Here is a 25,835-nt window from a genome sequence, read left to right on the forward strand (position 1 = left end):
ATAGTGAATACTTTCTACCTTACTTACCCATGCATGTTTTCCTCAATCGAGGGTATTACCATATTATATCTTGGTGTTATTATTTCAGTTGATTTTAATCTTCCATTTAATTGTTTTAGCTCTAGCTTGATACTGCTTGCCTGCATCTGTTTTTGGTATCTGTTCGAAGTCAGTAACAAAACAAAAATTAAAGATGTAGATAAACAGTACCCTCAATACCTCAATTATTATGATTTAATGAATCTTTTATAATGGGTCCAGTCAAATTAGTCGAATTGTCATATATTTGGGATAAACATTTTCCCACATTGTGAATATTGTATATGAACTACCATGTCTAATCCTTAACAATTTATATTGGAAGTTGTTTTAAGTCTTGAGCTATTATAAAATACCTCACTGATGTAAACATTTTAATATAAACTAAGAGTAATTAGAGTTGCGCTCAATTTCCTTATTATACAGATATGCTAATTAGCTAAGTTTTTATGTCCCCTAATTTCTGCGCTTCTTTATTGCCAAACACTAGTGTTGGATTAGGATAGTCGAGAAGTGCGAGAACCCTATTTAATTCATGGAAAAATTACATCAATCTTTCATTTCATGTGTGGGCACAACTCTATGCAACTATACTATATGCAATTGACAACTCAAAGAGGAATTATTAATTTGATGTAATGATAATTTTTAAATATCGTGCCTTATATTGAATAATTTTTTTAATAATTGATCGAAATAATATCAATAAAATAAAAAATATTTTATAGAATATCATTCTCCGAGGCTCATCTAACATGATGGGTATTGAATTTTGCTTGATTGACCTAAAATAAATTATCTAATATGATTTATTTATAGTCGAGTCAATCTATTCTTGATAATCATAACAACAAGATGTGATATCTCAACTTAAGTCAAATTATTTTTAAAATTGATCTCAGCATATAACATTCCTTTGCATTATTATTTCTATAGAAAAAAAAGAGATTATTTCATTAAGGTGAGTCAAATTAATTAATTTATATAATAAAAAAATAATCACGAAAGTAGATGTGGAATAAAGAAACGATCATCAATTATAATCCAAAAATTTATAGATTTTATAAACAATGTAGCGAATGAATGAAGATTTGATGGTTCCTATTAGATTCACTCATCAAAAATTGAGAGATCAAAATTTCATCGAAATTGAACGAAAAAAAGTGACATGATCTACAGACTTGCTGAAACAAATAATGAATGGTTCGGGGAAGACTTTTATGAAAAGTTTTAGCCTATTTCTCCGTCCAATTTATTCTTGAAATAGACAACCAAACAACTCTCCATCAAAACTTAAAAGTAAGGAGAAATTGGTGCACATTTGTGGCCTTTCGTCATTGTCACGAGGCACATCAGACACCTCCACCAAGTGCTGATATAAAACATCAGCCAAGATAAGCCCTAAAACCTCGAAAGAGACCAATGCCTTGTCCTTTTCTTACCACATGCTCACGCAAAATGTTATCCTCAATAAAGTAAGTACAATATTGATAATGAAAAAAAATAGATTTTTATGTATTAAGCCCTAAACATTTTTATTTTAATGTAAATTTCTTAATTTTGTGAATTATATAAAAGTCTCTCTCTCCTCTCTCTCTCTCTCAAATTAAACTAAATTTTGTAATTCATTGTACGTATATTTTACTAATAATATTTAGTTAGTAGTAAAAGTATGTTAAGGTCTATTTTATCCTTGAAACAATTGTTGATGTATCACTCTTGGAAGATTGGGACGACTTATATCAAGAAGTCGTGTGCAAACAACAAAGACCTCGTATTTGCAAATGCACCCCTCAATAGTAACATCAATACATTAGGCAGAGAGGGAGAGGGGAGAGGGGAGAGGGAGAGGGAGAGATGATTCTTGGAGTCGTCCCTGGGAATAGCACCGCCGCGCTCCGGCCGAGCCCCACCCAACCACGGCCCCGGCCCTCCTTGACCGATGCGAGCGGCGGGAGGGTCTTCCGGTTGGCCCAGTGGCCGGGAGGCGGCGGAGGGTGGACGCGGCTCCCGTCGTCGGCCTTCCGTGCACGCGCGGCCGTCGGGGAAGGGGCCAAGGCCAGGGGCAGCTTCTACGAGTTGCTCGGGATTCCTGAGAGCGGCAGCTTCGACGACATCAAGAGGGCGTACAAGCAGATGGCCCTCAAGTACCACCCGGACGTGTCGCCTCCCGATCTGGCGGAGGAGTACACCCGGCGGTTCATCGAGGTGCAGGAGGCCTACGAGACGCTGTCGGATCCCCGACTGCGGGCGCTTTATGATCGGGATTTGACGCGGGGATTGCATCTCGCTTTCTCCGCCAGGCGGCGGGTCGATGAGGTCGGTAATCTTGAGATAGGATTTGGGTTGTTCACAGCTATTTTGTTTCATGATTTTCTCGATCATTCACAATTAAAGCTCATTTTTCTTGTTTTCGTACTAGTTTGCCCTGAGAAAATAATAAGCTGGAAATCATATATATGTTCCTGTTTTCTGGAAGGCTGTAACATTTATTGCTTGATAAGCTGCTGCTAAGTTCGGTATGCCGATGGGTGGAAAGGGGATTTCTCAATCACATTTTTCAAAGAAAATGTGTTCCTCTTTCATTATCGAGACTAGATTATGAATGTCCGGACTTCAGGTTACTCTTAACTATTTATTTCCTAGATGAGTCAGTTATGTTGATTCCTGTAACAGAAAATGAAAATTTTACTTCAAATCACACACAGGAACATGAAACCATATAATATATTTTTGGTTACTATTTTTTCAAATTTTGTAGCTGTTGACACAGATATTAGGTTCTTCTAATCCTCTCTCCAGAATAAAATTGGTACTGCTTCTATTTACTTATTCAGAGTCTGAGCATTGTGAAGTTGGTTTTTCACATGTTGATCCTTCCTGATAGGAATTCAACTCTCTCTGATAATTTCGTCATAATGAACATTATGAACTCTTTCGGTAATCTTCTAAATGTTGATTATGTGGTTGGCATGCTGGATCTATGCCAATCATGTAGGGATGCCTGTAATTCTCCATATTGTATATGCATCCATGAGTTAATATATGTATTATGCCATATGCATAGATGCAAGGAGTTGGAGTCAGGCTTCTCTTTTTGTTCTGTTTCAAGTATTATTTTAATTTTAAGTATTTATTTGACTTGAATCATGTTTCTGCTCCTCAAATCTGTCTTCTGTTTATAGTTCAGCTATTATTAACATGCGATTGTTTCTGACTTACCACTACAAACACAATTTGCCCTAGTTAACAAAAAAGACTCATTAAAGCTATTTTTCTTTCAAATTTTGCATGCTTCCCCTATATTCAATAGTTTACTTTCTTAATAGTATCTGACTCTTATATATATATATATATATATATATATATAGAAAAACTGGTTTTCTATTATGCTTGTTGTATTTGTTTTTCTTTACTTTGGAAGATCTGTTTGTAACAAGGTTCTTCAGAATTTACTTTAATGTTCTTGATACCATTTTCACTGATGTTAAACCTGACTGGTACATCTTATCTTGTCTCTTTTATTTTTTTAATTTTTTCTACAACATTCCTTTTGTTCCTCTCCTTTAGTTCTTTGTTAGATCTTTTCATATATGTGCTATATGTTAAATCATAGTCATTTTATCAGGAACTGGAAGAAAGATCTGGTTGGAGAAGCCGTTGGCAAGATCAACTTGCAGGGTTGAAAAAGAGGAGCATGAATAAGAAATCAGAAGGCAATCTGTCTTGGGGGGATCGAGTGCGGAAACAAAGGACTGAATTATCAACTGAATAGGGACCATATATTGCAGATATCGTGTTGCATATTATCTTCCTCTGGAGTCTGAACTTCAGCGGCGAAGCACATCTTATCTACAGTGTAAATTATGCAATCATATAATATCGGTCTTGTGACTTGCCTCTGAAGTCGCTGGTGCTACTTGCTAAAGTCATGATGATGAGGGAAGAAAGTAAAGTTGATAGATGGAGAGAAACTGTAACTTAATAAAAAAATGTGCAGAATGAATGGTGTAATATAATGCTGACAACAAAACTTTGCTATTAGTTTTATCTTTGAATGTAAATACCATTTTCCTTTCTATACATATTTCTTCCGGACCAAGACATCTGCTTTGCCTGGTAATTTACCGCAAGCCTAATTCTTGAAGCTGGAGAGAAGTTATAACAGGTTAGCTAAGAATATAATTTTTGTTGGTAATGCATTCACTTTTAAGGAGTATATTTATGTTGTACTAATATAACTTTGTTTGCTGGGTTTGAGTCAAAGAAACAGTCACTCTGCTAACAGGAATGAGATTGTTTACATTGACCCTCAAAAGGTCCCATATTGGCAGGTACCTCATTAATTGGACTATTTTTAATTTAATTTTTGTTGGGCATAACCAGAGAGATAGTTAGCTGATTAACTAAAATGGGAATGCTTCTTCCTTTGGACTTTCTTTTGGTGGTGTTGGAATGAAACTGCTCCAACTTTTGGGGAAGTCCATGGCAACTTCACAAACGTTTGACATAGTAAAGCTTTAAAATCAGCTGAAATATTTCTCCTCACTGCCACCTCATGATAACTTTCTTTGCAGGACCTCGCTCATTGCAGAAACAAAGTACTTCAGGGCAGTAAGAAGATTAGCATAAATGTTTGCTTCTCATTCTTTCAAATGCATTCCTGATATCTGAAACTTCTGCATTAAAGGAGTCTCAGGTATGTGTTCGTATAGTTTCTGCCAACAATCTTTGGACATTTGCAAACATGATTCATCTCTGTTTTATATATCCTCGATTGGAATAGCTTTTCTTCTTGAGGTTTTCTTGGTAGATGGGAAAGCCTGAGACCACTTATTGAAGCTATAGCCAGATCCAAGCATTCCTGCATATTGCTTGCTTAAGTTGGCCATTTGACCAGGCGAATTTCTATCCCACATACCCCAAATCCTTAGTGTTACACAATGCAACATCCTGCAATGCTTTGATTTGATTTATTTTCCTTATTTTAAGCCATTTCTGAAAATCTTTGATCTGGAGAAGATGATTTCTGGTAGTGCATGGTGCTCAATCCATATCCATTAGATTCATATTAGAAGAGGAGTTAATAATGGCCATTGATTTTGCATAGTATAGTGCATACCTTGACATATTTATCTGAATATATCTGATTGCCAAAGGATCCATTCCTAGGATGCATGGAAGTGATAAGCTTTGGCTCCATTCTGTTCATATTATAACTTTGAACATTAAAATTACTTCTAGTGGAACTAAACCTGATCCAGATAGGTCAGCATTTATTAACATGTGATTTGTTTTTGGAGCATATTCTGTTCATTTTACCTACTTTATCACCTCATTATCCAAATCCTTCCTATTTCTTATCAGAAACCTTACTTGACCCACCAAATTACGTTTCTATTAGCTTATGATTATTCACCTTTTTTTTAAAGCACTGGAAGCCACAATGAGATAAATATTTACTATGATATGTTCAAAATTAGGTTTTTTTTTTCAGAACTATATATCTTGCAATATCAAGTGTCACATTCAGATTGCACAGAGATGTCTTCTACAAGTGGACAATAATTCACTTACAATATACACCTGCTCTTTTATTTATTTATTTATTTTTCTGTTCATTGTATCATGCTCTTTTAACTGGGAATCATTTTACTCCATAGTTCATCTTCTTATTCTCCAAGTTCTCATAAGCTATTTTCTAAAGCACCTTCAACTTAGGTGCTAGGACCATGTCAATACTTATGTACTGTATCTCAACCAGATCTATTTAATCTGGGAGTTAACTCATGCTGATCTGTACTGGATAATGCATAATATGCCAAACATGGTATTGGCGCCCACAAGGTGATGATTCCAACAGCATTTTGCTGGTACAGTGCTTTTGCCAGCTACTTTGCTTGATGGACACAGTACTGGAATGCATGCATGTTATATTGTAAATAGATTTTACCACATTTTGTTCTTAAGCATTCTTTAAGGTCCAACTTATTCAATATTCAATAGAAAATCTCTTTCATTTTTGTGCTTGAAGTCTGTAAATGTCAAAAAGTTTAGGAGAAATATAAATTCATACTGTAAGGAAAAATGTCCCGATCCTGATTTTTTCTCATCCAACCATTTCCTCTGCCGCATTCATTTCCATCCCTGATCTTCCTCTTTATTTGCGTCAGCTATTTCCAGCCAGAGTGATAAGTCCGGATCACCAACTGCTAACTAAATCATATCATCATTTTGCAGACAGAAGATGTGGAATGGATGATGTTCCAGAGACTGACTTCCTCAGTTGGATTTCTCTACAACATATCATTTGAGCTCTTATATACCAAATAGTAAGCAACTTGATATATTTCCTTTTGAAAAATCGAAACATTGGCAATGCTTTTACTAGGCGCTTTATTCTCCCTTTCTCACAATCTGTTATCCAGAAAAAGGTCTTGACTACAACTCTTGCAGGTAAGCATTGCCAAATCCCATCTGATGACCTTTGTCTTTGGTGCAAGACTGAAAGAATTTATTTCATGTGTAATAGACACTTGAGGCTAGTTAATTAAAAGCTTATATTTGGTATTTTCCTACTTACCCTAGCTTTTCCATGTGCAAACATATAGCTTCTTTTTCTTCTTAAAATGTCCTTTTGGAAATTATAGTATGCAACCACCGAAGGTTGGAGTTTGCAAACTCCTGCCTTTGAAGATTTGAGAAATAAACGGATATGCACAGCGTAAATTATGTAATGAACAGCACTCAAAATCCCACATAGCATACGTAGGATGAATGGTAATGAAATCTGCAAAACACATTCCTTCTTTAATGTTCACAAAGCATCTCCACTAGAACAGCTGTATCTGGCCTGAATCTGTGCACCTCCAGTTTGCTTGCATGCCTGTCTGTGTTTGATGGTTCTTTCTATTTGTGTTTCTGGAGAAGTAAATTTGATTCATCCAACAGACGAGCAACTTTATCCACCCCACACACAGTCACACTACAAGTAGTTTGGATTCAATTTGCAACGTCATGCAGAAACATTTATATTAAGTTTCATGCTTATACGACAATGTAGACATCTCTCACCTGATGCTTGATTTCATGGATGCAGCAGCAGGGCAGGCCTCCCTCGCTAAGGACTGTCACCCCTACAGCCACTGATGATTTGACACCCCCTACTGTAGGGGTTGGCCTTTGGGAAGCTATGGCAATTGTAGTAAGGGACTCCAGGTTTGGAGCAAGGCACCACATCCCCCTTGAGAGCCTCATAGCTTATGTACTTCTTCTCGGTGACAGCCCATAGCAGCCTCCTGTTCTCCTCTGAGTTCATCTCCAACACCACCCCATCCTCCAGCAAGCATCTTCCAACTTTTCTACTGCAAGGCAGCTTCGCCACCACCTCCACAGCAGTGCTCTTCTCCAGGAGGAGGAGAACAAGGAGAAGTGACACCAACATGGGCGGAGTCTTCCTCGGAGTGAAGCCTGAGCTGAGCTTTGCCATGACTTCTTCTTGCTCGTTTGTGACCTGCCTTCTCTTTGTTTCTGTGGGTGAGAGGCTTTAATGAGATGTCAGCTCTTCCACCTACTTTGGCTTCGCGGTCCGGGAGGAGCAGCAGCAACCAAGTCATTGACTTCACACTGCTTTTATGGGTGCGCGGACAAATGGATAGTGGAATATGGACTTTATTATTAGTATAACTCATGGTACATTATAAGATTATCATTTTATACGTGGATTATCTAATTCACTTACTAATTTGATGATACTGCAGCAAAAAATTTCAAGAGCACGACAGATTTAGGAAAATGATAATAGATCCTTTGCAGCATTAAATGTTACGCTTCGACGAAACGACGGCGACAGTTTGGATGATATAAGGATGCTTTGAACAAGGTAATTATGGTACTTCAACGCTATTTATTCAGATCAGCTTAAGAAAGTGATAATAGATCCTTTGCAGCATTAAATCTTATGTTTCGAAAAAGCAGAAAACACAAGGGTGCCTTCAAAAAGATAATATTGGCGCTTCATTCTTTTTATTGATATCAAGAACAGGTTTTATTAAAGCAAAAGAATTAGAATGAATTCTTGGAAAAAGTTCTTTTTTCAAAATTTTTTCACAAAATAATTTTGCTTTGAAAATTTTTAAAATAATATTTTTTTAAAATGGTCAGTCTATCTTTTAGTTGGTTGCCCCCTCTCTACCTTGCAACGGAGGGAGGTGGTTAACTCTCATACGAGGGCTTTAACAGATAGGGTGAAACTAGTTTGAATAAAAATTTAAGACAAAAAGATAGCATTTGTACAAAAAAAATTTAAATGAAGAATGAGTTTGAATATCTTTTGATGTATCTCCAATTATTACCTTCTTAGGATATGCTTCTACATACTTCCATTCCTTGAGTAATGATTCTTTGAAAATAGATGCATCCTAGTTGGTTGGAAGAGAAGAATTCTCATTTAAATTCAATGTATCAAATTCAAAATCATCATCAAAATTATTTTTTTAAAATTTAGAAAACTCATTAAAAATAACATGGATATATTCCTCAATAACTAAAGTTCTTTTATTGAAAACTCGATAAGCTTTAGAAATAAAGAAATATCCAAGAAAAATACATACATCCGATTTTACATCAAATTTTCCTAAGACATTATTTTTATTTAAAATAAAATATTTACAACAAAAAAATTTTAAATATGAAATGTTGAGTCTTTTATTATTCTACAATTCATAAGGAATTTTAGATAATAATGGTCTTATAAGAACCTTGTTCATGACATAACATATCGTATTAACAACTTCGACCCCAAAACATTTGGGTGGACTATGTTCATTAATTATAGTTTTTACCATCTCTTGTAAACTCCTATTTTCTTTCTCTTAATAACTTTTTTTGTTATGGATTTCTTAAACTAAAAAAATTATAGTCATACTCATTTGAATCATAAAATTCTTGAAAATTATGGTTTTTAAATTCACCACCATGATCACTACGAATAGAAGAAGTCATAAATTTTTTTTCATTTTAAACTTGTTTGCAAAACTTCATAAAATATTTAAAACAATCACTTTTATATGACAAGAATTATGTCCAAGTATATCTACTATATGTTGAATCTCGAATTTTGATGATGAAGTCAAATGTAAATTGTTTGATCTAATATATATGTTGAGAAAAGTGTGCAGGATTAACTACGATGGTAGTAAGACATAAAGCAGGCGTTGTGCCGGAGTCAAGATCAAGATCTCGTTGGGAGTTCAAGAGTTCGTCGGAAGTCTAGACATTCGTCAGAAGTTCTGCCGGAACCAACCGAGAAGTCCATAAGCTTGCCAAAGAAGCTCGTTAGAACTCGCTAAGAAGATCATCGTAAAGTCCAGGAGCTTGCCGAGTGTCCTCCGAAGCATTACCGAGAATTTGTCCGATGTTCGGCGGAAGCTTGCTGGAAGAGCAATTGATGAATCGAAACAAGAAGTGCTATGATTATATCTTAATTATCATAGTTAGATCATAAATTAAGTTAGGATTGGGAGGTAATCCTACTAACTTAATTATGGGCCAACTGGGCCCTTAACAAGGCTAAATTGGGCAAAATTGAGCAGCCCATTCAGCACTTGAAATCTTGACCGGCGGTGGCACCGCCTGGAAGATAGTGTCCCGGCTTGTCTGGGCGATGGTACCTCCCCTGTCAAGCGGTGGTACCGCCCGGTGTCAGACCAACGACGGTAGTACCGCCTAGTAACAATGGTGGTACCACTAGTACCCCAAAATCTGGGGATGTGACACTTTTTTGCTCTAATTTTGAAGTCATTAGGGCCTATAAAAACTTCATCCTTTTCTGCATGCACGAAAGTGTTTAACATAATCTTGAATCTGTTGAATCTCGGATTTTGATGATGAAGTCAATTGTCATTTGTTATCTAATCTATGTGTTGAGATAAGTGTGCAAGATTAACTACGATGAGAGTAAGACAAGCAGCAGGTGTTGCGCCGGAGTCAAGATCATGATCACGTTGGGAGTTCGAGAGTTCGACGGAAGTTCGGACGGTCGTCGGAGGTTCAGCGAGAACAGATCCGAGAAGTCCAGAAGCTTGCCAAGCGAAGCTCGTCGGAACTCGCCAAGTGGATCGTCGCAAAGTCCAGGAGTATGCCGGATGTCCGCAGAAGGATCACCGAGGGTTTATCGGATGATCGACGGAAGTTCGCCGGAAACTCGCCGGAAGAAGCGATTGACGCATCGGAGCATAGCTGCAGAAGTTGTCTTAGAGTTAATCATAGTTAGCACGATGATTAAGCTTGAAAATGGGAGGTGATCCCATTAGCTTAATCTTGGGGCAATTGGGCCCCTGAAAAGATTCAAATTGGGCCGAATGGAGCGAACCATTCGGACCCTGATTGCACCAGGCGGTGCAACCGCCTAGGACAAGAGGTGCAACCGCCTGGGCTGCGGGACTGGGCGGTGCAACCGCCCCAGCCAAGAGGTGCAACCGCCCAGGGCTCAGTCTCCAAGCGAGACTGGGCGGTGCAACCTCCTCTGTCAAGAGGTAGCACCGCTAGAGCTCAAGTTTCGAGCTCTGCCAAGAGGTGCAACCACCGAGCTCGGTCTTCGAGCTCTGGCAGAGAGGTGCAACCTCTTTGGACAGGAGATGCATCGCCTGAGCTCGGTCTTCGAGCTCTGGCAGAGAGGTGCAACCACCTCTGGCAGAGAGGTGCATCAGCCTGAGCTCAGTTTCGAGCTCTGCCAGGTGATGCAACCACCGAGCTCAGACTTCGAGCTCTGCCAGGCGATGCAACCACCGAGCTCAGTCTTCGAGCTCTGGCAGAGAGGTGCAATCGCCTGAGCTCAGTCTTCGAGCTCTGCCAGGCGGTGCCACCTCTCCAGTCAAGAGGTGCAACCGCCTGATCCCGGAATTCCGGGATGTGATCGTTTTGAGCTCCAAATTTGAATTGGGTTGGGGCCTATAAATACCCCACCCATTCAACACTGAATTGACAACAGATCCACACCGAATTCTTGATCTTTTCAGTGATTCTAAGAGCTCAAATTTGTGTAAAGTCCTAAAGTTCTCCTCCTTCTGTTCTTTAAGTCTTGAGTTGTAAAGAGAGGAGAGAAAGGATCTGTAAAGGTTGTCTCCTAAGCCTGTCAAAAGGAGAGAAACTGTAAAAGGGCAGTTAGCCTTCGCCCATTGAAGGAAGGCAGCTAGTTGATGTCGGTGACCTCGTCGGAGGAGGAAGCCAAAAGTGGAGTAGGTCAAGACTGACCGAACCACTCTAAATCTCTGGTTTGCTTTTACCTTGAGCACTTTTCCATTACTGCAAACCTCCTACATTGCTACTGCCCTCTGCGCCTTTACGAACGAGTTTCTAAGCTCTGATCTTTCAGAATCTGCATTCAAACGTAAATCGTGTTTTCGTACGATCTTCACACTGCAGTTTACGCTTACATTCGGATTCCATTTATAACTGCAAATTGCTTTCTACGTAAAACACTTTTCAAGGTTCAAAACTGCCTTTAGACGCAAAACTACATTTAGACGTAAAATTACGTTTAGACGTAAAACTGCGTTTAGACGCAAAACTACGTTTAGACGTAAAACTGCGTTTAGACGTAAAACTGCGTTTAGACGCAAAACTGCGTTTAGACGCAAAACTGCGTTTAGACGCAAAACTGCGTTTAGACGTAAAACTGCGTTTAGACGTAAAACTACGTTTTGACGTAAAACTGCGTTTGGACGTAAAACTGAGTTTAGACGCAAACTGCGCTTAGACGCAAACTGCGCTTAGACGCAAACTGTGCTTAGACGCAAACTGCGCTTAGACGCAAACTGTGTTTAGACGCAAACTGCGCTTAGACGCAAAACTGCGCTTAGACGCAAACTGCACTGTGATTCTGCTTTTATATCGAAATCATTTTTTATCGGACGAACGCAGCTTTCGTTTTTAAATTGCTGTAAGATTTCCGCTGCACTAATTCACCCCCCCCCCCTCTTAGTGCTCTCGATCCTAACAATTGGTATCAGAGCAAGGTTAACTCTCTAAAGGATTAAAACCCAAGAGAGATGGCTTACGCCGGAAACCAAGAGGGGCATTCTATTACACGTCCACCCATGTTCAGTGGAACGGACTACACCTACTGGAAGACCCGAATGAGGATCTTTCTTATTTCTATGGATTTTGAACTGTGGAACCTTGTTGAAAACGGATTTTCAAAGTCTTCTCTTCCAATGATCGATTGGAATGAGTTGGAAAAGAAGGCTTTCGCTCTTAATGCAAAGGCTATGAATGCCTTATTTTGCGCACTTGATAAAAACGAGTTTAATCGTGTTTCAACTTGCGAAACTGCATTTGATATTTGGCACACACTTGAAGTGACCCACGAGGGCACAAGTAAAGTGAAAGAGTCAAAAATCAATCTGTTGCTGCATTCTTTTGAACTTTTCCGAATGAAACCGAGTGAAACCATTGGCGACATGTTTACCCGTTTCACGGATGTCGTCAACGGTCTAAAAGGACTCGGAAAAAGTTTTTCGGATTTTGAACTCGTAAATAAAATACTAAGATCCCTTCCTAAAAGTTGGGATCCTAAAGTCACTGCCATTCAAGAGGCAAAAGATCTGCGCAACTTCCCTCTTGAAGAACTAATCGGGTCATTAATGACCTACGAAATGACTTGCAAAGCTCATGAAGAGCAAGAAGACATCCTTCCAAAGAACAGGAAGGATATGGCACTTAAAACTTCTGAATGCCACTTGAGAGAAAACTCAAGTGATGAGGACTGTGATGATGACTTGGCACTTTTGACAAGAAAGTTTAAGAAATTCTTCAAAAGAAACAAGTTTAAAAACGATGTGAAAAATAAACTTGAACCCAAGAAGGACCAAGTGATCTGCTACGAATGTAAAAAGCTGGGACACTACAAGAATGATTGTCCCCAAGTCAAAAGAAGAACATCAAAGAAGAAGGCTCTTCAAGCAACATGGGATGACTCTAGCGCATCTGAAAAAGAGGAGTCCAACACCGAGCAAGTTGCTCATTACGCCTTAATGGCCATCGGAGAGGAGGTAACGGATTTATTAGATGCTGATTTATCTTTCGATGAATTATTAAATGCCTTCCATGATTTATTTGATGAATGCAAAGTTATAAATAGAAAATACAAATTGCTAAAACAGGTACATGATAGTCTTACTTGTGATTTTAATAAGTTAAAAATCGAATATCATGATAGTTTAAATTCATGTATAAAATGTCATGATCTAGAAATCTGTCAAAAAGAAAACTTGCTACTTAAGGACACCTTGAAGAAATTCGAGGTTGGTAGCAAGTCATTAAACATGATCCTTACAAACAAGGGTCATGCTCCCAAAAGAAGTGGGATTGGATTTGTGAGGAGTCCTCACCAAAATCCAACTACCTTTGTAAAAGGTCCTATCTTACATGTTAGAAGCAAATGCAACTTTTGTTGCAAGTTTGGTCACAAGACACATTATTGTCCATTCAGGAAATTGAGTCCAAACAAATTGATATGGGTTCCTAAAGGAACCATGACAAATTCTATGCAACATGATAAAAAATGTAGATCTATTTGTGAGGAACCCAAAAGCAAATGGGTACCTAAACATCATCCTTTCTTGTAGAAAACTAAACCATCGCAAGCTAGGAGCAAGAGATGGTACCTTGACAGTGGATGCTCAAGGCATATGACCGGAGATTCATCCCAATTCTCTAAGCTCTCTAGCATAAACGAAGGATATGTCACCTTCGGAGACAACAACAAGGGTAAAATCATTGGGAAAGGAACCATAGGTAACAAATCCAACTTTTCTATTGAAGATGTTTTGCTGGTTGATGGTCTAAAACATAATCTTCTAAGCATTAGTCAATTATGTGATAAAGGATATATCATCAAATTTGAATCTAATGCTTGCGTCATTGAAAAACCTCACAAAAACATATCTATGATTGCATTAAAACAAAATAACGTATACACTATTGACATCGATGATTTATGTAATGAAACATGTTTTTCTGCTTTAAATGAGAATGCTTGGATATGGCACAGAAGATTAGGTCATGCTAGCATGAAGCTAATCACTCAAATATCATCCAAAGAACTTGTAAGAGGAATTCCTCATATCAAGTTCATCAAAGATAATGTATGTGATGCCTGCCAATTAGGTAAACAAATTAAAAGTAGCTTCAAATCTAAAAATCAAGTAAGCACCTCTAGGCCCTTACAATTGATCCATATGGACTTGTTCGGACCCATCTCCACATCAAGCCTAGGAGGTAGCAAATACGCTTTCGTCATCATAGATGACTATAGCAGATTCACATGGACTTACTTTTTAAAACAGAAAAGTGAATGCCTTAGATCTTTTACCAAGTTTTGCAAACTCGTTCAGAATGAGAAAGGTTCTATGATTTCGTCAATTAGAAGTGATCATGGTGGTGAATTTCAAAACCATGATTTCCAAGAATTTTGTGAACTCAATGGATACAACCATAATTTCTCTACTCCTAGAAACCCTCAACAAAATGGAGTTGTAGAAAGAAAAAATCGAAATTTACAAGAAATGGCAAGAACCATGTTGAATGAACATAACCTACCCAAATATTTTTGGGCCGAAGCCATAAATACTGCATGCTATATCTTAAATAGAGTTCTAGTGAGACCTCTACTAACCAAAACTCCCTATGAGTTATGGAACAATAAAAAACCCAACGTTTCATATTTCAAAGTCTTTGGGTGTAAGTGTTTTATCTTGAATGAAAAAGACAACTTAGGAAAATTTGATGCTAAATCCGATGAAGGAATCTTTCTTGGTTATTCTACAGTTTCTAAAGCCTTTCGTATCTTTAATAAAAGAACTCTAATTATTGAAGAATCCATTAATGTTGTTTTCAATGAGACTTCTGAAATCACGAAAAATGATCTTGACGATGATGTTAATTTTGACTCTTTAAATTTAAACGAGACCCCGTCTCCAACTAGCAACTTGGATGCATTCACTTCTCAGATTTCCTTACCCAAGGATTGGAAGTATGTAGATGCTCATCCTAAGGAGCTAATCTTAGGAGACACATCAAAGGGAGTTCAAACACGATCTTCTCTTAAAACCTTTTGTGCAAATACCGCCTTTCTCTCCCAAATTGAACCCAAATGCGTTGATGAAGCCATGAAAGATGATTCATGGATTATCGCAATGCAAGATGAATTAAATCAATTTGAGAGAAATGAAGTGTGGAAGCTTGTTCCTAGACCAAATGATCATCTAGTTATTGGTACTAAATGGGTCTTCAGAAACAAGCAAAATGAAAATGGTATCGTGGTTAGAAACAAGGCTAGATTAGTGGCCAAAGGTTTCAACCAAGAAGAAGGTATCGATTACGAAGAAACCTTCGCTCTTGTGGCACGATTGGAAGCCATAAGGATGCTCCTTGCCTACGCTAGCAGTAATAATTTTAAGTTGTTTCAAATGGATGTTAAAAGCGCCTTTCTTAATGGCTTTATTTCCGAAGAAGTCTATGTTGAACAACCTCCTGGATTTGAAAATAATAGTCTCCCTAATCATGTGTTTAGATTAACTAAAGCTCTCTATGGTTTAAAACAAGCTCCTAGGGCTTGGTATGAGAGACTTAGTTCTTTTCTTATTGAAAATAATTTCATAAAAGGCAAGGTTGATACTACATTATTCATCAAGAACTTTGAAAACAATTTTCTCATTGTTCAAGTTTATGTTGATGATATTATCTTTGGTTCTACAAATGAATCTCTTTGTGAATCCTTTGCGAAAACTATGAGTCGTGAATTCGAAATGAGTCTAATGGGAGAGTTAACATTCTTCTTAGGCCTACAAATCAAACAACTAAGCAATGGCATCTTTATTAGTCAAACCAAATATGCTGTGAGTTTGCTAAAGAAGTTCAAAATGAATAAATCAAAAGCCATTGACACTCCTATGAGCACCTCCACTAAGTTAGAAATTGATGAGAATGGAGAAAGCTTCGATCAAAAAACATATAGGGGTATGATAGGAAGTTTACTTTACCTCACTGCCACCAGACCAGACATCATGTTCAGTGTAGGACTTTGTGCTAGATTTCAATCAGACCCTAAGATATCTCATCTCAAAGCAGTCAAAAGAATACTCAGATATCTTAATGGAACTACCAATCTAGGGTTATGGTACCCAAAATCAGAAAATTTTGAATTAACAGCTTATGCTGATGCGGACTTCGCTGGCTGTAGACTAGACAAAAAAAGCACATCAGGATCATGTCAATTTTTAGGACATGCCCTTGTATCCTGGTCATCTAAGAAACAAAACTCGGTTGCTCTATCAACAACCGAAGCTGAATACATTGCAGCAAGTGCATGCTGTGCACAAGTTGTATGGATGAAAAACACTTTAGAAGATTACAAAGTGAATCTTAAAGATATTCCCATTAAATGTGATAACACGAGTGTAATATGCTTAACTAAAAATCCTATACAACACTCAAGAACAAAACACATTGATATTAGACATCACTTTATACGAGATCATGTCACTAATCATGATGTAACCATAGAGTTTATTGATACCAAACATCAACTAGCTGATATCTTTACAAAACCCCTATGTGAAGAACAATTTGATTACATAAGAAGAGAATTAGGAATGTTGATGTGTCCGAATACTTAAACTAGTTAAAATTATTTTTCGGATGTTATTACTATTACATGCCTTGACAACGCTTGATCAAATAACATGTTGCAAATCATGTGACAAATATTTTTAACCAAATATATGTAAGAAGTTCATTTTTCGGTTTGTATGCTAAAAATGGGATGTTCCTGTACACTCTTATGAAAACTTTTTGAAAAATGACTTTCCTCCTTCAAGCAACAAACAATAAAGAGATATTCAAAGAATTATATGTGTCATGACTTCCTTTATATGCTTGATAATGCTATCATGCTTTTTGTTGATGACAAAGGGGGAGAAACATATGAATTGATAAACACTATGTCATAGCTGAACTGCCATAATCATGTCTATGCCATAGTTGCAAATACTTGAGTGATGCTATAAACAATGTTATAGTTATGCCATCCTTGCATCACCAAGAGATATGTGAACATGCGCTATAGTTTGCATCATGTCTTGATTTGATATTCTATATTGTGAAGAAAATGTAAACTTGCTAGAAAATCTCAAATGTGTGCATCATGTAAAAAGTCCTTCGTAGCTTTATATGATTACATGATGAATAGTTACAAACACTATCATACAAACTTGATGATGTATGTCATGCCTTGACATCATTCTTGAAGAGATACATCATGATGGGCATCATGATGGGAGCATTGATAAGTTTAACTGATCTAACTTATCAATACGTCACTTGAATTCTTAGGTCTTGAATTCAAGGTTGACTTATCTCAACTATGGCATATAGATAGGGGGAGTTAAGGGCAACTCCTTTATCAATTGATTGTCATCATCAAAAAGGGGGAGATTATTGAATCTCGGATTTTGATGATGAAGTCAATTGTCATTTGTTATCTAATCTATGTGTTGAGATAAGTGTGCAGGATTAACTACGATGAGAGTAAGACAAGCAGCAGGTGTTGCGCCGGAGTCAAGATCATGATCACGTTGGGAGTTCGAGAGTTCGACGGAAGTTCGGACGGTCGTCGGAGGTTCAGCGAGAACAGATCCGAGAAGTCCAGAAGCTTGCCAAGCGAAGCTCGTCGGAACTCGCCAAGTGGATCGTCGCAAAGTCCAGGAGTATGCCGGATGTCCGCAGAAGGATCACCGAGGGTTTATCGGATGATCGACGGAAGTTCGCCGGAAACTCGCCGGAAGAAGCGATTGACGCATCGGAGCATAGCTGCAGAAGTTGTCTTAGAGTTAATCGTAGTTAGCACGATGATTAAGCTTGAAAATGGGAGGTGATCCCATTAGCTTAATCTTGGGGCAATTGGGCCCCTGAAAAGATTCAAATTGGGCCGAATGGAGCGAACCATTCGGACCCTGATTGCACCAGGCGGTGCAACCGCCTAGGACAAGAGGTGCAACCGCTTGGGCTGCGGGACTGGGCGGTGCAACCGCCCCAGCCAGGAGGTGCAACCGCTTGGGCTGCGGGACTGGGCGGTGCAACCGCCCCAGCCAAGAGGTGCAACCGCCCAGGGCTCAGTCTCCAAGCGAGACTGGGCGGTGCAACCTCCTCTGTCAAGAGGTAGCACCGCCAGAGCTCAAGTTTCGAGCTCTGCCAAGAGGTGCAACCACCGAGCTCGGTCTTCGAGCTCTGGCAGAGAGGTGCAACCTCTTTGGACAGGAGATGCATCGCCTGAGCTCGGTCTTCGAGCTCTGGCAGAGAGGTGCAACCACCTCTGGCAGAGAGGTGCATCAGCCTGAGCTCAGTTTCGAGCTCTGCCAGGTGATGCAACCACCGAGCTCAGACTTCGAGCTCTGCCAGGCGATGCAACCACCGAGCTCAGTCTTCGAGCTCTGGCAGAGAGGTGCAATCGCCTGAGCTCAGTCTTCGAGCTCTGCCAGGCGGTGCCACCTCTCCAGTCAAGAGGTGCAACCGCCTGATCCCGGAATTCCGGGATGTGATCGTTTTGAGCTCCAAATTTGAATTGGGTTGGGGCCTATAAATACCCCACCCATTCAACACTGAATTGACAACAGATCCACACCGAATTCTTGATCTTTTCAGTGATTCTAAGAGCTCAAATTTGTGTAAAGTCCTAAAGTTCTCCTCCTTCTGTTCTTTAAGTCTTGAGTTGTAAAGAGAGGAGAGAAAGGATCTGTAAAGGTTGTCTCCTAAGCCTGTCAAAAGGAGAGAAACTGTAAAAGGGCAGTTAGCCTTCGCCCATTGAAGGAAGGCAGCTAGTTGACGTCGGTGACCTCGTCGGAGGAGGAAGCCAAAAGTGGAGTAGGTCAAGACTGACCGAACCACTCTAAATCTCTGGTTTGCTTTTACCTTGAGCACTTTTCCATTACTGCAAACCTCCTACATTGCTACTGCCCTCTGCGCCTTTACGAACGAGTTTCTAAGCTCTGATCTTTCAGAATCTGCATTCAAACGTAAATCGTGTTTTCGTACGATCTTCACACTGCAGTTTACGCTTACATTCGGATTCCATTTATAACTGCAAATTGCTTTCTACGTAAAACGCTTTTCAAGGTTCAAAACTGCCTTTAGACGCAAAACTACATTTATACGTAAAATTACGTTTAGACGTAAAACTGCGTTTAGACGCAAAACTGCATTTAGACGTAAAACTGCGTTTAGACGTAAAACTGCGTTTAGACGTAAAACTGCGTTTAGACGCAAAACTGCGTTTAGACGTAAAACTGCGTTTAGATGTAAAACTGCGTTTTGACGTAAAACTGCGTTTGGACGTAAAACTGAGTTTAGACGCAAACTGCGCGTAGACGCAAACTGCGCTTAGACGCAAACTGTGCTTAGACGCAAACTGCGCTTAGACGCAAACTGTGTTTAGACGCAAACTGCGCTTAGACGCAAAACTGCGCTTAGACGCAAACTGCACTGTGATTCTGCTTTTATATCGAAATCATTTTTTATCGGACGAACGCAGCTTTCGTTTTTAAATTGCTGTAAGATTTCCGCTGCACTAATTCACCCCCCCCCCCTCTTAGTGCTCTCGATCCTAACAGAATCTCTATGGTGTTAAGTGTTGTAAAAATTAGAAAGAGACCTCCCCTCCCTCTCTTAGCTTCATAAACATCCAAGAAAGAGGAGTGAGGCTTGTAAAGGTTATCTCCTAAACCCGAGAAAATGAGAAAGTGTTATAAAGAGGTGTTTGATCTTCACCTATTAAAGAAAGGCCTTTAGTGGATGCCGGTGACCTCGACGAAGGAGGAATCCAAAAGTGGATGTAGGTCACATCGACCGAACCACTCTAAATTCTGGTTTGCTTTTCATTTGTGTAATTTACATTACTGTAAACCTCCTTAATCTTCTCTTTGCACTATTACAAAAGCTTTCAAATTCAATTTCTCTCAGAAATGGATTGAATCGAAATGATTTTCGTCGGAACTAGTTTTAATCGAAACGAAGACTTTTGAAATCGGGAAAGTTTTCCGTTGCACCAATTCACCCCCCCTCTTAGTGTCACTCTTGATCCTAACAATTGGTATCAAAGCAAGGTTCACTCTCATTTGGTTTTAAACCCAAGAGAGATGGCATTTGTTGACAACCAAGAGGGTCATTCAATTATACGTCCGTCCATGTTCAATGGGACATATTACATATATTGGAAGACTAGAATGAGGATCTTCCTAATTTTAATAGATTTTGAATTATGAAATATTATAGAAAATGGGTTTCAAAAGTCTTCTCTTAAAAAATGGAGCCAAAAATTATCTCATCCCCGGTTTCAAGAGTATTGGCGGTACTACTACTAGTATTGGGTGGTACCACCACCTTCACCCCTGACAACTGGCGGTACTATTTATTGAATCTCGTATTTTGATGATAAAACCAATTGATAATTGTGTTTATATTTTAATCTGTGTTTTGAGTGATGCAGGATACTTCGATCAGGATGAGATAATTAAAGCAGGAAAAATCATGTTGTGCCGGAGAAACATATCAAAAGATTGGACGCGGGCCGATGGATCGGTCGACGTATCGACAGAAGGCTTCGGGCCGTAGACTTGGGCATTGGGCCAAGAAGAGCGGGTATTGTGCCAAGGATATCGGAGTTGCGGAGTCAACTGGACGATTGGGCAATAGGCCGCAGGAGAGGATGATGCGCCAAAGAATCGGACGAAGCGTCGAAGGACCAATGACATGCCGGACAACTTATTTAATTGCTTAGGATTAATTATCTCGATCGAAGTTTTGTTTTAATTGTGCAGGATTAACTATGATAACAATGAAGACATAAAGCGAAATAAAGTGTCGGAGTCAAGTGCGAAGGATTCGTTGCGAGTTCGAGAGTTTGACGGAAGTCCGAAGGTTCGTCGAGAACGCTACCGAAACTAGCCGAGAATGAGTTGGGAGCTTGCCGAAGGGTTTTTCGGAAGCTCGCCGGAAGGTTCATTGGAAGTTCGCGAAGCTCGCCGAGAAAGATCAAAGCTTGCCGAAGAAGCTCGTGGGAACTCGTTAAGATCAAATCGTGAAGTCTAGGAGCTTACTGGGAGTCCGCAGAATGGTTTCCGAGAGTTCATCGGAAGACCGCTGGAAGTTTGCCAAAAGCTCGCTAGAAGAAGTCTTGACTTGCAGACTTTGTAATAGCTTAGAAAATATCTTTAAATTCATAGTTAGCACGTTAATTAGGGTTAGGATTATGTGTTAATCCTATAACCCAAGTAGGGGCCAATTGGGCCCAAGTTCAGACTGGTTTGGGCCAAGTTTGGAGCCCAACCAGTGAGCTGAAAGAGTGTAGGTAGTGGCACTGCTAGGGTCGGCGGTGGCACCGCCCAAGAGAGGATCTCCCAGTAAAGCTGGGCAGTGCAACTACCCCAGGCAGGAGGTGGCACCGCCCAGAGGCTCAGTCTTCGAGCCCTATCAGGCAGTGCAACCACCCCAGTCAGGCGGTGCAATCGCTAGACCCCGGAATTCCGGGAGATGATAGATTTGAGCTCCAAATTCAAACTGGTTTGGAGCCTATAAATACCCCTCCAATCCCTGGGTAAAATACACAAGCACAGAGAGATTAAAAGAGAGAAAACACTGCTGCAATCTCTAGAATTTCCCTCCTCTAGCTTAAGAGTTAGAATTCTGTTTAAGAGAGGAGAGTGAGTGCTTGTAAGGGTTGTCTCCTAAACCCAGTAAAAGGAGAAGAGGGGAGTAAGAAGGAGGTTAATCTTCGCCTAGTAAAGGAAGATCGTTAATAGATGCCGGTGGCCTCGACGGAAGAGGAATCGGAGGAGTGGATGTAGGTCACGATTGACTGAACCACTGTAAACTCTCGTCTTCTCTGGTTTGCATTTACTTTGAGCTTATTATCCTTACTGCAAACCTCCTTCATAGCTTACTGCCTTCTGCGCTTTTATGATTGTGTTTCCAAGCTCAATATTTTCCGAATCGTGTTTAGACGTAAATCGTTTTTCTCGTACGAACATCGTATTTCAGTTTGCGCTTACATTCTGATTTCCATCACAATAGCAAACTGCCTTAACAGATTCGTTTTAACTACTTCTTGCCTAATCATAAGTTAAAGTGATTTACGAATCGACTTTTCTACTGAAATTGGCTTTGTCGTACGAACACAGTTTTAAACGTTGAAAGTTTTCCGCTGCACTAATTCACCCCCCTCCCCCCCCTCTTAGTGCTCTTGATCCTAACAATTGGTATTAGAGCCTGGTATTTCTCATTTCGGATTTACACCCAAGAGAAATGGCTCTTCATGGCTTTAAAGAGGGATTTTCGGTTGTTCGTCCACCATTGTTTAACGGATTGGATTTCAGTTATTGGAAAACTCGAATGAGAGTTTTCTTGATTTCTATGAATTTGGATTTATGGAATATTGTTGAAAACGGTTTTCAACTTCCCTCTAAACCGATGAACGAATGGTCAGATTTGGAGAAGAAGTATTTTTCTTTAAACGCAACGGCTATGAATGCCTTGTTTTATGCACTTAACAAAAATGAATTTAATCGCGTTTCAATGTGTGATTCGGCTTTTGATATTTGGAGAACTCTTGATGTCACTCATGAAGGCACTAGTCGAGTGAAAGAGTCCAAAATCAACATTCTCGTGCATTCTTACGAACTTTTTCGAATGAAGCCTTGCGAAACCATTGTTGACATGTACACCCGTTTCATGGATGTCGTCAATGGTTTAAGAGCTCTTGGCAAATGTTTTTCGGATTTTGAACTCGTAAACAAGATTTTACGTTCTCTTTCTAAGAAGTGGGATTCAAAAGTAACTGTAATATAAGAAGCTAAAAACCTAAACAACTTACCACTTGAAGAACTAATTGGTTCATTGGTGACATATGAAATGGTGCACAATGCACATGATGAACATGATGAACAAAACAACCTTCCAAAGAACAGGAAAGATTTGGAACCCCGGACAAATGAATACCACTTGAGCGATGACTCAAGTGATGAGGATAATGATGAACTTGAACTTCCAACTCTAAATCTTAATAAGTTTATTAAACAAAAATATAAAATAAACAATGAACTTGAACGGAGGAAGAGGCCAAAGAAGAATAACACAAAGTGGGATGAATCGAGCTCCTCCGAAGACGAGGAGAAAATCAAGAAAGGTAAGGTGGCAAACTACGCTTTAACCGCCTTCAATGAAAAGGTAATCGAAATCCCCCTGATTTATTTTGAAATTACTTGATGCTTTCATGATGTATTTTCTTTTTTAGTTTAGAATTAATTTTCTTGAAAATTACATGTTTAAAAATAAAAATACAAAAATTATGATCATGCTAGTAATTTCGAAAATGATAATATTACATATTTTATGATAAACAAACAAAATGATTTTGATTGAAAATATGAAATCATAATGTGTATCATGTTTGATTAACATTGTTGAATGAAATCATGTTTGAAGTAATGTGTAATGATGTAATGAAAATATTAAATGTTTTTGATACAATGATTGACAATTTTATGCATGAGATTTTAAGTTATACATGATGATAAGCATGTGTTATTCTCATGAGTGTATATGGCAAAACCATGTCAGAATGTATGAAAGTGTTAAATTTCATTTTTTGATTTTCTTGACCATAACAATTCATTTTTGAAAATCTATTGATCTTGATAGTTCTATGATGAAATTCATTTTTCGATCCTAACAATTGGTATCCTAAATGAATCATGATTTTTCCTTGTGAGTTCTTGGAGTTATTACTTGATTTTCTTTTAAAACAAGATTTCTTCTTTGTACTCCTATGATTTTTCTTGATATTTTATTAAAAGAAGATATTTACTATATGAATCATGTCTTTTGGTATTCAAATGATTTTATCCTTCATGACATGATTTCTTTGTATTTATGGCTTGCATGGCTTGAAATGTTTTGATATGATGCATTCAATAATGAAATATTCATGAATGTTTAAAATGATGTATGCAATACTTATGATAATGATATACATGATGTATTGCATATGATGTGTATCATGAATGCTTTAAATGATGAATGTTTGGTATCATGATCAACATGTTGATAAATGCTTAAAAATTTTAATGTTTGAGTATCATGTATGATATGCCCATTAATGATGATTTATTTATTTTTCGGTATCGTGCATGAAAAATAAGGTTTTTGAAATTGTGTATGTTTTAATTTGAATATATAATGATGCACAAATAAGATTGATACTTACCTTTGTTGAAAATTGATATAAGGGTCTTCCCTTGTTTTTGACAATGACAAAGGGGGAGCAAGAATTTCTAGCGTGAACATCATGAAAAGAGGCAAACTAGCTAGCTTGCACAATTCAAGATGAAAGCAAAAATTATACTTCTCAAAAGAGAAGATGCAAATATAACATTTGCCAAATTGTTTGCTTGCCTCATGTAAAACATTATCTCTAGCTAGTTTGGCATTTTGCTAGCTTGCATTTTGCAAAGAAAGCAAAAATGACACTTCTCAAAAGAGAAGAAAGAGCTTGTCATCTTGAACATCACAAGCCTGCCTATCTTAAAAAAACAAAAATTGTAAAAGTGCTAGATTGCCTATCTCAAGAAGCAAAACTTGCAACTTGCACATCGCAATAGGAAGCAAGAATCATGAGCCTACACAAGAAAGTTATCTTGCATTTGCTTTCGATGTTTTTGCTAGCTTGTATATTGTGAAACTTGTATATCATAAAAATTGCTAGCTTGTAGTCTAAAGAGAAGCAAAAAGTTGTTATCTCAAAAGAAACAAATGTGCTATCTTGCCTATCTCAAGAGGCAAAAATGCTAACTTACACATCTAGCAAAACTTGACAAATTTGCATATCTCAAGAAGCAAGAGTTGCTTCCTTGAATATCTCAAAACTGATAGCTTGCATGTTCTAAAATGTTATAATGATGTAGAACTTGCTATCTTGAACATTACCAAAAGTGCTATCTTGTATGCTGTAAAACTTGCATATCTGAAACTTGATAGCTTAAATGTTCTAAGCATGATGTAATACTTACTAAATTTTCTGGCTTCAAAACTACATGATGATAAAACTTGATATTATGTTTTTCATGCAATAAGTTGAACTAATATTCCAAACACTTGATTGTGGTACTTCTCCTTTTTGTTGATGACAAAGGGGGAGAAGTATGTTGATTTCATGACATATTATGCATAAGTTTATGCATAAGTTCATGATGATGTGTTGCAAGTATTCATGATGAATATTGTAATGACTTGAATTCAGTTTGAATTCAAGGTTCTATCAATATGACATACTGATAGGGGGAGTTTGTTTAAACTCCGGGAGTTAAGTTTAACTCCGTCATCAATAGGTTGTCAGCATCAAAAAGGGAGAGATAGTTGAATCTCGTATTTTGATGATGAAACCAATTGATAATTGTGTTTATGTTTTAATCTGCATTTTGAGTGACGCAGGATGCTTCAATTAGGATGAGACAATTAAAGTAGGAAAAATCATGTTGTGCCGGAGAAACATGTCAGAAGATTAGACGTCGGGCCGATTGATCGGTCGATGTATCGACAGAAGGCTTCGGGCCGTGGACTTGGGCATCGGGCCAAGAAGAGCGGGTATTGTGCCAAGGATATCGGAGTTGCAGAGTCAACTGGTCGATTGGGCAATAGGCCGCAGGAGAGGACGATGCGCCAAAGAATCGGACAAAGCGTCGAGGGAC

General features: G+C 38.5%; 1 protein-coding gene and 1 long non-coding RNA gene across 2 annotated transcripts; both read left to right on the forward strand.

Annotated features, from left to right (window-relative positions):
- Positions 1–1,845: 1,845 nt before the first annotated feature.
- LOC135634240 (chaperone protein dnaJ 20, chloroplastic-like) lies at positions 1,846–4,122 on the forward strand. Its single transcript, XM_065144580.1, has 2 exons — positions 1,846–2,358; positions 3,668–4,122. The coding sequence occupies exons 1-2, from the start codon at positions 1,897–1,899 to the stop codon at positions 3,812–3,814; spliced, it is 609 nt and encodes a 202-aa protein (XP_065000652.1). The 5' UTR covers positions 1,846–1,896; the 3' UTR covers positions 3,815–4,122.
- A 623-nt stretch (positions 4,123–4,745) lies between these two features.
- LOC135634241 (uncharacterized) lies at positions 4,746–7,779 on the forward strand. The gene is made up of 2 exons (XR_010495273.1): positions 4,746–6,371; positions 7,139–7,779. It is a non-coding gene; the product is annotated as an uncharacterized LOC135634241 (long non-coding RNA).
- Positions 7,780–25,835: the final 18,056 nt, after the last annotated feature.

Source organism: Musa acuminata, chromosome BXJ3-3, assembly GCF_036884655.1.
Source record: "Musa acuminata AAA Group cultivar baxijiao chromosome BXJ3-3, Cavendish_Baxijiao_AAA, whole genome shotgun sequence".
NCBI classification, from domain to species: domain Eukaryota; kingdom Viridiplantae; phylum Streptophyta; class Magnoliopsida; order Zingiberales; family Musaceae; genus Musa; species Musa acuminata.